This window comes from Mytilus edulis, chromosome 4, assembly GCF_963676685.1.
Source record: "Mytilus edulis chromosome 4, xbMytEdul2.2, whole genome shotgun sequence".
NCBI lineage: Eukaryota > Metazoa > Mollusca > Bivalvia > Mytilida > Mytilidae > Mytilus > Mytilus edulis.
The window spans coordinates 91,839,136-91,854,048 of record NC_092347.1 but is presented as its reverse complement, the minus strand read 5'-3'; the positions used below and the strand labels follow the sequence as shown (position 1 = coordinate 91,854,048).

At 31.9% G+C, this 14,913-nt stretch overlaps 1 protein-coding gene across 5 annotated transcripts in view; it reads right to left on the bottom strand.

Moving 5' to 3' along the window:
* The window catches only part of LOC139521041 (nucleolar protein 14-like), a 93,449-nt gene that overhangs the window by 55,312 nt on the left and 23,224 nt on the right, over positions 1-14,913 (bottom strand). For all 5 annotated transcript variants that reach the window (XM_071314223.1, XM_071314224.1, XM_071314220.1 and 2 more), the window contains exons 14-18: positions 13,798-14,022; positions 13,245-13,346; positions 10,886-10,948; positions 9,805-9,895; positions 1,041-1,113 (exon numbers count right to left, since the gene is read on the bottom strand). In XM_071314223.1, coding sequence (XP_071170324.1) covers positions 1,041-1,113; positions 9,805-9,895; positions 10,886-10,948; positions 13,245-13,346; positions 13,798-14,022 — 554 coding nt within the window. The remainder of the gene's footprint in view (positions 1-1,040; positions 1,114-9,804; positions 9,896-10,885; positions 10,949-13,244; positions 13,347-13,797; positions 14,023-14,913) is intronic.

The window sequence follows — 14,913 nt, the reverse complement described above, 5'->3', positions numbered from 1 at the left end:
TGTGTGAGCCAAGGCTCTGTCTGTGTTGAAGTCCTTATTTCTAATTAACACTAACTGACTGTTGCGGACAAATATTGAAGGGATTCTTCTGAAGGCTTTTAATCTTTTCTTATGTCATAAAACTGAGAGGAATTACTAAACAATGCTAAATGTGGATAACTTATAAAAAACTCTTTTAGATATGCACACCTAACCAAATAAAACATCTGATCAAACAAGAATTACTAAATATGGATATTTCCAAAGCAAAAAAATATCTGATCCTATGGGAATTACTAAATATGGACATATATACCCAAAGCAAAAAGAGGAACCTTTGTGAGCTCACTCCCCTCCACCCCAATATTGTCACTGGGAAAACAAAATCTCATCAGATTACAAAGTTCTTAAGACTTAAAACTGTGGATATGCACACCTATAAAGCAAATAAACAGTAAATCACTTAGTAAATGCTAAATATGGATATCTCTATTCCAAAACAAGTAAACATCTCATAACCTTGGATTGACTTAATGTGGATATTTCTTATTCAAATTAACATCTAATCATCAAAGATTTACTTCATGTGGGTATTTCCTATCCAAACGAACACCTAATCATCAAAGATTTACTTAATGTGGGTATTTCCTATTCAAATTAACATCTAATCATCCAGGATTTACTTCATGTGGATATTTCCTATTCAAATCAACATCTAATCATCCAGGATTTACTTCATGTGGATATTTCCTATTCAAATTAACATCTAATCATCCAGGATTTACTTAATGTGGATATTTCCTATTCAAATTAACATCTAATCATCCAGGATTTACTTTATGTGGATATTCCCAAAGCTAACTATAACCATTTGATCACCAAACATTACACAATATGGACATTTTGTCTTCTCTGTGGTTGGGTTGTTGTCTCTTTGACACATTCCCCATTTCCATTCTCAATTCTATTTCTATATTATGGATTTTTCTTAAGCAAGAAAATGCTGATTTCATGTAAGACCAGATGTTGAAAACATATCACTATGTTTATAACAAACTTACTTGACTGGTTTCTTTATCTCCAGTAAGTTGATGGATTTACCAACAGGTTTAAATGGAGGGATCACAGGTTCAACTGTAAAATAAAGTAAATAATAATACTAGTACTGTTATTAAACCTTCTGCCTCTAGAGAGTTTAAAAAAAATCATTTAACGAAACTTGTAACAGTTTTAATAGTTTTTTTGATGATGAAAATCATAGATGAATTTTAAAATGAAATTTTTTATGAAATGTTTCAGGAGATCAATTGAAAATTATGAATAATATATATTTGACTGTACACTCTATCCTCAAAGAAAGCAGAATTAATGTTGTGTGTATAAACATGTTCATTTATCATCAATATATTGTACAATGAACCCTTATGCTGTAAAATTCATATTGTTTCATCACAAAAGACAAATTCAAATCAAAGTGTGTGTAAGCACTATAGGGTAACAATTGTTTTCATTCAACAGTGGGAACTAATCAAAGAGCAGATTGCTCTGAGGGATACGATTGCCGTTGTTTCATTGACACATGTATACATGTAGCTGGATAATATTATTTTCAAAACTAATTCACCTGCACATGTAAAATAATTACAAAATAGCCAATCCCAGATAAAAGTGTATGAACAATGTAATAAGGCCTATTGTGTTTTATTTTTGTGCTATCAATTCCAAGTTTACTTTCCACAGCAGTCACTGAGACTCAGAGTGAGAGAAGGTATTTCACTTCGTATCTTATCACCTATTTTCCTACGTTAATTCTAGGAGGAACCCCATTCTTAACTCTTTAAATATGTTATTTCCTTTGGGTCAGTGATCATGACTCCTTTCTGTACACATTTATCGGTTTAAATTGCGATCATTTTTAATATAATACACTTTATTGACAGAACGAGCTAATACTCGAAGTATTGTTTTCATTCACAATTCACGGAAGTTACTTCCAGAAGGGAGACAACTCGAAACGATAATATGGAAGACTCCATTTCGCCTGAAGGGGTGTTCTACGATACGGACAATATTTATTTCAATTTAAATGATGCATATGATTTAATTATGCAACAACAATACCTTCAATAGCAGACATATATAGAAAAGATCCCATGAGTTAACAAGAGGCTCTCAAGAGCCTGAATCGCTCACCTGAATTTTTTTGGTTTAATCTCTCATCAATGATTATTTTGGCTTTTCAATTTATTTAAATGTTCTTTGAATCGTCCTATTTTCTTCAAAAGCAAAAAAAAATCATTTTCTCCTATGTTCTATTTTAGCCATAGGAGCTATGTTTCTTGACATACAAGGAAATGAAATATAAAATTTATACTAGATACTCTGAAACTCATTTAGCCTAAGTTTGGCTGAAATTGATACAGCAGTTTCATAAGAGAAGATTTTTTAAAGTAAGTCAACATGATGAACAAATTGTGAAAAAAGTCTTTAAAGGGCAATAACTCCTAAAGAGGTCAATTGACAATTTTGGTCAAATTGACTTATTTGTAGATCTTACTTTGCTGATCATATTTGCTGTTTACAGTTTATCTTTATCTATAATAATATTCAAGATAATGACCAAAAACTGCAAAATTTCCTTAAAATTACCAATTAAGTGGCAGCAACCCAACAATTGGATGTTTGATTCATCTGAAAATTTCAGGGCTGATAGATATTGACCTAATGAACATTTTTACTCCATGACAGATTTGCTCTTAATGCTTTCGTTTTTGAGATATAAGCCAAAAACTGCATTTGACCCCTATGTTCTATTTTAAGTAACGGCGGCCATGTTTTTTGACGGATCAAAAATCAAAGCACACACTTTGTGCAGGATAATCTAAGGAACAACCATGCTAAGTTTTAACCAAATCCATTCAGTAGTTTCAGAGGAGAAGATTTTTTAAAGTTAGCAAATATGATGAACAAATTGTGAAAAATTGTCATTAAAGGACAATAACCCCTTAAGGGGTCAATTGACAATTTTGGTCATATTAACTTATTTGTAGATCTTACTTTGCTGATCTTTTTTGCTATTTACAGTTTATCTTTATCTATAATAATATTCAAGATAATGACCAAAAACTGCAAAATTTCCTTAAAATTACCAATTAAGTGGCAGCAACCCAACAATTGGATGTTTGATTCATCTGAAAATTTCAGGGCTGATAGATATTGACCTAATGAACATTTTTACTCCATGTCAGATTTGCTCTTAATGCTTTCGTTTTTGAGATATAAGCCAAAAACTGCATTTGACCCCTATGTTCTATTTTAAGTAACGGCGGCCATGTTTTTTGACGGATCAAAAATCAAAGCACACACTTTGTGCAGGATAATCTAAGGAACAACCATGCTAAGTTTTAACCAAATCCATTCAGTAGTTTCAGAGGAGAAGATTTTTTAAAGTTAGCAAATATGATGAACAAATTGTGAAAAATTGTCATTAAAGGACAATAACCCCTTAAGGGGTCAATTGACAATTTTGGTCATATTAACTTATTTGTAGATCTTACTTTGCTGATCTTTTTTGCTGTTTACAGTTTATCTTTATCTATAATAATATTCAAGATAATGACCAAAAACTGCAAAATTTCCTTAAAATTACCAATTAAGTGGCAGCAACCCAACAATTGGATGTTTGATTCATCTGAAAATTTCAGGGCTGATAGATCTTGACCTAATGAACATTTTTACCCCACGTCAGATTTGCTCTAAATGCTTTCGTTTTTGAGATATAAGCCAAAAACTGCATTTGACCCCTATGTTCTATTTTAAGTAACGGCGGCCATGTTTTTTTGACGGATCAAAAATCGAAGCGCACATTTTGTGCAGGATATACTAAGGAACAATCATATTAAGTTTCATTCAAATCCATTCAGTAGTTTCAGAGGAGAAGATGTTTGAAAAATTGTTAACGACGACAGACGACGACGACGACGACGACGTCGACGACGACGACGACGACGACGGACGCCAAGTGATGAGAAAAGCTCACATGGCCTTTTAGGCCAGGTGAGCTAAAAATTAATTAACTGAGTGGGGAATCCAGAGCAACCATTCAATTGAAAACCCCTTGAAGTCAAGAAAACTATACGCATGCGCATAATTTCCAAAACAAACCCTGGAGCAAGAACGTATATTAAATGTTTATTAAACGACCTAGATGGTTCTCTATTTCTTTATGGAAGTACAATCTCAAATATCAGTTTCATAACGGTAAAATATAAGAAAAACTCCACTTCAGTTCTTATATATGACAGAAATAGATTTATCGGAATTAAGAGAACTCTCGCATTTGATCAAAACTGGGAATTCCCTCTGACGAGTTTCTAAATTTATAAAAACACTAAATATAAATACTGCTTAATTCTGATTTTCCGTGTTGTTAAAAACACGCATATAAGTCAAGGGAATTATCAAACATGAAGATTATGAAAAGAACATTATAGGAAAGTTGTTAAAGTTCAATCCCTTTGTTTGTTTTTACCTTTCAAAGCAAGACAATCATAAGAATCTGAGATGTTCCTTCATGTTTACAATTAAACGATTGATGTGAGGGCAATGCTCTGAGCCACCGGTATAAGTCTACAGATTGCTTGAAAGCAATCGTATCCCAAAAATCAAATTGCAGTCGGAAACCAGGTTGAAATAGAACAAAAGAATCGAAGCTCTTTGTTAGAGAAGGCGATAAATGTTTACTGTATTGTTTACTATAGTGACAAAAATTTTAAAAGTTAATAGAAACAAACCAAATGGCGATTTTCTTCTCATTTATGAGGTGTTTTATTTTAAAAACACCATTTGCATAAGTTTTCAATTTATCTAGTACATAGTTAAGCAGAACAATTAGATATCAAGTCGACGACATGGGTATCTTTCAAGTTGGATGAAGAAAATGCATAACCTCCGATTTTTATGAAAAAATTACCACGGACGGAAAACATATCAATCTATTAGTTCAGTAATTTTCGTGTCTGCCCTTCCATTATGTGACTGAAGAAAAAATTCCAAAAAATGGGTAACAATTGTATCGAAAAGAGAAAATCGAGTGCACCTTTTTATGTTAGGGGGTGTTTGAGTTGAGTATTTTGTCTTGATATCGTACAAAGTAAGAATATTTCATACATCGTCTTGCTTCAGATTCTATCATTTTTATATATTAAAGCTACAGGTTGACTTTATAACACAAAATCAAAGCGCTGTAAGCACTGTAGGCAGTTAACCAAAAACCAATGCAAACATAACAAGAGGCTGTCACGACGACAGCAAACCGGATTTATTAACATTTATTTGTCTCCTGGCAATATCACAAGAACCATAACTGATGAACGGTGAAAGTGAAAATCGTCAATATCAAATTTGACCTGCATTATATCATCAGTATCAACATATTAAAATGTGAAAGAGCTTAGGTTGAATGATTCATGAGTAAATGCAACAACATGAATGGAAACACCATTTTTTGATCTTTCAAGAACCATAACTCCTGAACGGTAAAAGTCAAAATCGACATTATTGAACTTGACCTCCATTTTGTCATCAGTAACAACATATGAAAATTTGAAAAGCTTTGGTTGAACAGTTCATGAGTAAATGCACGTACACGACTGGAAACGCTATTTTTCAATCTTTCAAGAACCATAACTCCTGAACGGTAAAAGTCAAAATCGTCATTCTTGAACTTGACCTCCATTTTTTCATCAGTAACAACATATTAAAATTTGGGAAGCTTTGGTTGAACAGTTCATGCGTAAATGCACGGACACGACTGGAAACGCCATTTTTCAATCTTTCAAGAACCATAACTCCTTAACAGCAAAAGTCAAAATCGTCATTCTTGAACTTGACCTTCATTTTGTTTTCAGTAACAACATATTAAATTTTAAAAGCTTTGGATGCACGGTTCATGAGAACATTTGGTGCCGCCCAGCCGCCCGACCGCCCGCCGTACATCCCCAAATCAATAACCGACATTTTTGTCACAAAAATCCGGTTAATAATGAAAACTGTGGCAATGTTGATTCAACTTTTTTTTAAAGATTTAAAAGAACAAACATTAAACATTCATATATAATTGTACATTTTTTGTTCATTTAATGAATTAATCATTAAGGCAAATAATTCATATTTTATCAAGGTTTTCAATAGCAACGCACATGACCACGAATGGTCATGAGTCTTTCATGAGTCAGCAGTGGTACAAATTTGCAATGATTGCAGTTCTTCTAGTTGATCGTAATTGTTCGTATTAGTTGACTGTTAGTAGTTCAAGTTGACTTTAGTACGAGCTTGTAAAAGTATGAATGGATTTGCTTCCCTGGAAAGAAAACTGAGTTTGTGTTGTACAGTACAAAAGTTATGAAACACAAATCAGACAAATGTTTACTACTACAGGGATCAATGGTGAGGTCTGACTGACCTGTCCATAGTAAATGTAAATGACTCCCACCTTCACCCCAAGTCCATGATGTCTCAGTTTGGAATAAAATGACAGGTGTTATGGTCTAGCAAAGTGATATGCATATGTGTCGCCTATGAGACTGACCTTGTATGTCATTCAATCTTTTTTTAAATGTCAAACAGGAATGAATATGGTTTAGGTGTTGGTATCTCAATCTTTTACAAGTTCTCAAAACACACACAAGAGGGTGTGGGGTGACCCTAGGGACTACCCCTATTTTTCATTTGACTTTTTTATATTGTCCCATACATGAATATATATGGTTTATGGGTGGGTATCTCGACCGTTATCAAGTTTTCAAACAGGAGGGGGTGGTGGACCCCAGTGACTTCCCCTATATTTCATTTAATTTGTTATATTGTCCAATACATGAATATGTATGGTTGAGGGGTGGGGATCTCATCTGTTTCTAAGTTATCAAACAGGAGTGGGTAGGGTGACCCTAAGGAATCTCCCTATATTTCATTTGATTAGTTCTCATACATGAATATACATGTATATGGTTTAATTTAAAGGTGGGGATCTCGACTGTTTCCAATTTCTCAATCAGGTGACTGCAGGGACTCCCCCTATATTTCATTTAATTTAGAGTTGGGGATCCCAACTGTTTCAAAGTTCTTAAACATGAGGGGTAGGATGACCACAGGGACTTCCCCTATATTTCATTTGATTTGTTATATAGTCTTATACATCAGTATATATCATTTATATGGTTAAGGGGTGATGATCTCGAATTTTTCCAAGTTCTCAAACAGGAGGGTGTACAGTGACCATAGGGACCCCCTTATAATTCATTTGATTTGTAATATTGTCCCATACATAAATATATATTGTTTAAGATTGTGGATCTCAACCGTTATAAATTCTCAAACAGAAAGGGGTAGTCAGAGTGGCCCAACGAACTCCACCTATATTTCATATGATTTGTTATATTGTCCCATACATGAATATATATGGTTTAGGGGTGGGGATCTTGATCATTACCAAGTTTTGGTCATTTTAGTCTCTTGTGGATAGTTGTCTCATTAACAATCATACCACATCTTTTTTTTTTATATAAGAAACTTCCAGCTATTCTAACTTTATCAAAATTGAGAAGAAAAAAATACCCCTTGAAATTGCAGTAATATGTTTAACTTGAAAAGCATTTAACATGCATTACCAACATTTATCACTGATAAAAAAAAAATTATACTGTTACCAGGAACATATATATTGTTAGATAAACTGTTCCCAGCTGTCACATTGTATTGGATTTTGACATTAAAATTGGTGTACAAAATATTTTCTGCTTTTTCTCTCTTTTACATATATCTTTTGGTTTTAAATTCTAGTGTTTATATTTATTTACAAGGCATAGATGTATTTTGTCACCTGTCTGGATTTTTTTAGTTGATAGCCAAAACCCGGAATTACCCTTATCCGCTGCCGGAATCGGATCCGTTATTGTAATCTCGCGGCAGCCATTTTGTTTTCAATGTTGTTTTTGACAGATAGTGAGATATGATTTTACTCGGATTTACACATTATTTATCGGCGATTTTCTGTATAAAGCTAGCGGTTGAACAAATTGAACATCGCTGTCATGAATGGTAATGATGAAAATAAGTTTGAGATCGTTAATTAGGAAACTTCGGTAAAAATGTTTGCAAAGTTATTTTTTTATTTTCCTTCAAGGTCCGTCGGGTGTAGCTAGTAACCAAGTAGAAAGTCCGACTGCAAAAGTGGAAGGTCACAGACCTCGGACCACCGCTAATTTGAACACCTGCGTCCAAATTGAAAAGATATGAAAATTTCGTCTTCTATTTCAAAATTGCCGCCAACAGCGTGATCAGTTGAACTTATATTAATAGACTACTGACGTATATATACATAGTTGACTACGTATTGACGACAAACAATATTCCTACGACTTTTGTAATTTGTGAAATCTTAACTACTTGTCTTTAGAGATTTTCGGCGATTAAATATTTCATACATTTGTTCTTTGACATCTTAGCCAAAAGCTCAGGGGATAATAAACTACATAAGGATTCCTAATGTGCTCTACTTCCTATGTGCAACTTCAAAACTTTTGGGAAAATCGACCATCATTTAAGGTTTTTCTGGTCATATTTTTTGTAATCCAGAATCAAAAGTATGAAAAAACTGTCCAATAAGTTATAAATAATATAGTAGCCAGCTAGATGATAACAATGGCACGTATTTCAGCATTTATTGGGTAGCACACAAATCCAGGGCATAAGGCAGCTTAACTGCCTAAAAATCACAGTACTAAAAGATGAAATATATAGGTCAAGTGAAATACCTATCTAATGAGTCACAAAAACAGAGAAAGTGTGTTCGAATAGCTATTTTTTTACTGAAAGTACTTGACGACAGTCTTTCAAGTTGGATGATGAAAATGCATATCTTCGAAAAATTCTAATTTTTTGTGTGTGATTACTAGGGTTTATAGTCTTCATACACTTAAAAAATCTAGTCTGCCCTTCCACGAAATATTTAATTAAAATTTTTTTAAATGTTTATGAATTTTCGAAAATTCCACCTGACAACCAATCAGACAATAGTTTTAAGTTGAATCAATGCAGACAAGATTATTAACTGATGCTCATTAGCTAGTTGATACATTTGTCTTTTAAAATACAACTGACATATAAGGATCATAATGGTGCAATGTGGATAAATTTATCGGTTTCCAAGAGCAATATTGGTAGCGCGTCATCCCTACAATGGCTTCCATTTCTACGATTGTGAGCATGAACTGGTGTAATGGGGAGATAATTTTGACGAAGTAGACTCCTGACTGATTGTATTGTATTAAGCACTGGAAAGCAATACTAATTATGCACAAAGGAAGATAACTCCAATTATTAATACTACTTTAGCAATGACATCATTGATATTTTGAAAACATGCACACAAATACTGCAAGTTTCTTGACAAATATGGTTATACACAAATAGTCTTTTTGTTATATAGATTTCTGAACGTATATATTTCATTGATGAACATCTTAATATATTCATGGATTGGATATCAAATATAGAATGATGAGATCAATGAATTATGTTTTATGCTTTGTTTATATTGAAATAGTGATAAAGTTTTGAAAATTAGTAATTACCAACCCCACCCACCCTCCCTCAATTCAATTATATTTAAAAAAAAATTAAACAGCGATTACAAATTAGTTGGTACTTATTTTTATAAATGTGCATATTACATAGGTTAAAATTGACATAATATCCTAGGAATTTCATTTGTGAAACAAGATTTGGTCAACTCTGTTATATACTGACATCAAATAGTAAACTTACTTTTATTGGGGTCTTTCTTTGATGCTAAATATAACAGACCATGAAGAAAGTTTATAGCTTCTGGAACAAACCTTCTTGATAAATAAATATACTGAAATAAAAAGAAAAAAAATATTATAGCATTACATCAGAGTTTACTGAAATATGAACTGCCTAAACAATCTAGTAAAATGTTTTTGAACAAAACCACTAATTAATATATTATTGTGTGACCTATTCACTGAAACCATCTTCAAAATACTTCTTCATATTTGCACATTAAAAAATAAGTCTTCATAATTTTCATGCAACTTAACTAAATTTATACACATGTACTAGTGTGCACAATTGAGAAATTGTAATAAAGGTTTTGACTAAGTTTGAAAATAGTTAATATAAAGCTGATAAGCTGTAGGAATATTGCTTACAAGAGAAAAAAGAAAATGGACGTACATTTACTGAAGTCTAGTTATTTTAAATAATGTGTCTTCCTCTATCTTGGATTTTTAAGTAGCAGATAACTTTGGTCTAGATTTTTTTATGAAATGTGAAAATTTTGAGAGTTATATGTAAATTATGTAAACGACTTTTCATATAGATATAGAAAATTGTGTATTCTATCATAATTTCATCTGAAGTTTCTCAAAAACACCTTTTTTGTGTTTGATAAGATTTTTTCCAACTTTGCCAAATAAGGGTAGATAACTCAGTTAAAGTAATTCTTATAATAGAAAGTGTTATGAATTTACCTATTTTGATATGTAGCAAGAAAACAAGTTCAGTGACCCCATTTTTTCTTTTTCTTATCTGAAAGCATGTTTTAAGAGCTATCTTCTTACATTTTATGTTAAAGTTCTGATAGTAGGTTTTCTTTTTATCACTCAAAATTTGATTTTCCATGCTTAATCTATACAAAATCTGACAATTTTGCACAACCTGTAGCGTAAAAAAAAGTCCTGTGACCAATAATTTTTAATATATTTAAAAAAAAAAGCATAATAAAAGCTTCATTTTGACAAGTTATCAAAAAATTATACAAATTTTAATTACGACGCCCTAGCCACCTTAACATGGCAAAAAATTAACTGACACTGTCACCTACCTCTAAACATAAATTACATAAAAATAATCCAACAGCTACATCTCTTTCATGGTTCACAGGTGTCTGCAAGGCAAAAACAAAACACATTATTTCAAACGTATTGATATTTACATATGACCTTTTGATAATATATATTTTACACATGAGATAATTTAACAGTCAAATATATTATGTGATGTTATAAAGAATATTTCTTATGCTGTATATGCATGAGTAAAGGAGATGTGGAGGTAATCATTAACAGCAAATTAACGATGTAAGTCAAACAAATAAGTAATTTAAAGTATCCATATATGAGTTTTCTCAATCTTTAATTCAACTTGCTTTACAATCCATTTATAAAATAATAAGATATGATCTGTGAAGACATTTAAATATACTTGGACACTTAAATGCAACTCCCGTAGAGAAGAGTCTTTGCTCTTACTTTAAAAAGGATGTTGGATTGAATGATTGTTAGTGTTAAAAGCTATTTTCGATACTCCTGGCTTAAACCAGGTTTCATGGTTAATAGACTATGACAGACAGGATGGGCTAAATAATCCAGTGTTCTCCCAAGGATTTTTGGATAGCGCTGTGGTAAGCGCATGATCGACAATTCTCAATAACCTTGTCCCGGCGCGCAGTTGGTTTGTAATTGATTTGTTATGTGTTTTTCTTATATTATGCTATTGATGATTTCTCTTGTAATGATGTCCTCATCCTGCTCATGGAAGTTACCCCTTTGTTTGCTAATGTTATTGTCTGGATATAGACATGATAGAAGAAAAGTCTTTTTTTCTCCATGGTATATTCATATAATCCTCATATTATCTGTGTTTAAAACCCAATGAGAAGTCTTTTCCATGTTGGGTCTATACCAGACTGCCTGTGTGATGATTTATTATCACTAACAGGTGATGTTTCAGAACATGTAGGACCAACAATAAAGTCATTGTCAGCTTCTGTGGTTGTAACCCACTGTAGCAGTGTACTGTTAACCTTACGATGTTTGACAGGAATTGACATTTTTTAGCATAATGATTTGTCATTTTTCTGACCTTAACGCTATATATTATTCAAATGGCTTCATCTAAGCTGGACGTCGAGAAAGTGAATTTCTCAAGTCGTTTCAGCTTGGGGTTTGTTTTTCTAATCATATTCTCTTAATTGTTTTCAAAAGGTAAAATTCATTACTGTAGAATTGCTGCCTTACCAATAATTAGTCCGAAGATTCAAAGATTTGCTCATTTTCTGGCTTCCTATGGATAGTAAGCCTGGCAAATTGTAACAAACCCCTGTGTTTGATCGCTTTTAAAATCATTGTTTGTTGTCAAAGATCGTTAAACAAAATTTTGAGTGTCGTTGGGAAATGCGGTCAATTTATTTTATCTCATTTCATTCATATACGCCTCTATATATTCTATTAATTAAAACAATAGATGTCAATGTTGAAATCTTTGTTTATTTTCATCTTTCAAAGTCGCCATTATGTAAAATTTATTAGACAGGTCCCGCGGAGTTACTTAATACAACAGAAATAATTCTAATTTTTTTTTTGTAACATTTTTATCTAAATTCAATAAAAGGTACTTTTCTAGTTCATACTTTACCGTACTTTAAATTTTCTGTAGGTTCTTATTTTTTCCCATTTATTGAATTATCATCATTAAAGAGACATTTTTTCCAAATTATAATGTAATTTTCATTGAGCTTCTTCATGAGGGCTAAAAGTAATCGTTTTTAAGAAAAGGTACATTGATTTTCCCAAACATGAGTGAAATTCAATTTTGAAAGTAGCATTTTAACTTTTGAAGCAAATCCATCATTTAACTGCTTGTTAGCTTTATAAACATTATATAATAAAGACTCATTTTCATTTGACTTTAAAATATGTAGCCAAAATCCTACAGAAGACATAAGGGCCTGTATACCAATAGGGTGCATTCCCAATTCAACTAATACAGCTGTATTTACTGCCTTTGAATTAACATTTAGAAGACCTTTCGCAAATTTGATCTGGAGTTTTACTGATTCCATAGATAAGTATTGAGATTCAAGAGTTTTGTTGTTCTTCACAATATTTAGCGACCATATCTCACTACAATACAGTAATATTGGGCTAACACAGGAATTAAACAGTTTCATATGGGAAAAAACATCCATCTTATCTGAGTAGAGTATTTTTTTTTCTAATACAAAACAATGCCTTAGAAGCTTTTTTACAGCGGAGATTTACAGCATTAGTGAAAATTCCTGATGGCTTGAATATCATGTGATCCAAAGTGAAAACTAAGCGGGAAATTTGAAAAAATACGAAAATTATGAAAAAAATGGTATTAAATGAAGTGATTTCTGATTTAAACAATAAAAATGTTACCTGAGCTAACATCTGACAAATAAACAACATGGTTGGTGTGGTTACAGGATGTCTGAAATCTGAGGTAGGGAATAACACTGCCACCAGTTTTAACAACAGAAGCTGTAATGATATCATGATATTGTGTATATTCAAATTAGTGCTAGCATCTGCTTATATTCAAATTAGTGCTAGCATCTGTTTATATTCAAATTAGTGCTAGAATCTGTTTATATTCAAATCAGACTTTAGTGCTAGCATCTGTTTTATATTCAATACAAATTACATTCTGAGTAACAAATAGAGAATGATAGACCTTATATTAAACTATTATCTGATAACAAACCTGCTAGATCAATGACACCAATACCAGTAATGCAACTTTAATGACTATACCATAAACTAAATCTTTTCACAACAACATTTCGTATATATCTTATTTTCCCATGTTCACTAAATGATTTTCAAATTAAAATAACCTGCAAATCATTTAAAATAAATAGTACTTTTCATTAATTTATAAGACAAACTGAAGTTTAAATAACACTATATAAACAATGAAATTACAACTTACAGTATCCAGACCAGGATACAGTCCCCTACCAGCCTTCTTATCACATATAGTATCATACTCTTCTTGTCTGTCTTTAATCTGATCCAGGACTGCAATAGCTGCTGGAACTGAGGACTGCTGTGTCAGGCCATAAAGAACTGGTACCAGTTTGTCAGCCAAAGAGAGGCATGGAGGTTCCTGAAGGGTCAGGTCACCATAATATTGCACCAGAAATGAGAACAATGACTGAAATAGATAATATGTGATTACTGATTTGATTTATTTTTGTAATATCTTCAACATCTGACATATATACTAATACATTTTTGTACAAAAACTTTTTAACAGATTTCCTCTCACATTTATATTATCACTTTGTAGCTATCTTTTCTGCCTTTTTTTACAACTGAAGTTCTTTTAAGAAATGTAAAGCTGGATACAGAGATTGAAATCTTTGTTGACTGAGGTTAATGTAATATCTTGCACTAATGACGTGCTATCCTTCAATTAAAAAGTTACTCATAGAAATATCATTATACATCTTCACACAAAGGTACTTAAAAGTTAAAATTACAAAGAATCACCTAAATTCATTAACGTCAATTAAATGATTAGAATCTCCTGGGTAACCACTTTGTCTCTACTTTACATTTGTATTTAAAATTCATACTATGTTAATTTATTTGAATATGTCTCTGTACTGTTGTACTTTGGTTTACGAGAATAAAGATATATAGAAGAAGAAGAAGAAGATGCTTTATTTCCATAAAATTGGCTCAAAAGGAGCATAATATAATATCATTATAATATTATTCTTTTACAATTATATACCTATATGGAGTTATTTTCTTTCAGAACGACAGGTTATTCTTTTTCAGAATCAACCCGGACGATCCCATGTTTCAATCAAATATGCTTCAAGGCATAAAATAATGACCTGTGTGAGGTCATTATTTTCCTTGATAAAAATGCAATCTATAATTTACTTCAAAATTTTATTCGTCTGATAGTTTTTTGTTGCCGATTTGGAAATTTATTTTCTAAAGTTCAATCGATGATAGATGTAAAAAAACCTTCATTGCCCGCATTTTAATTTTAGAAACAAATAACGTGAAGTTTTGTTAATTTATCACTACA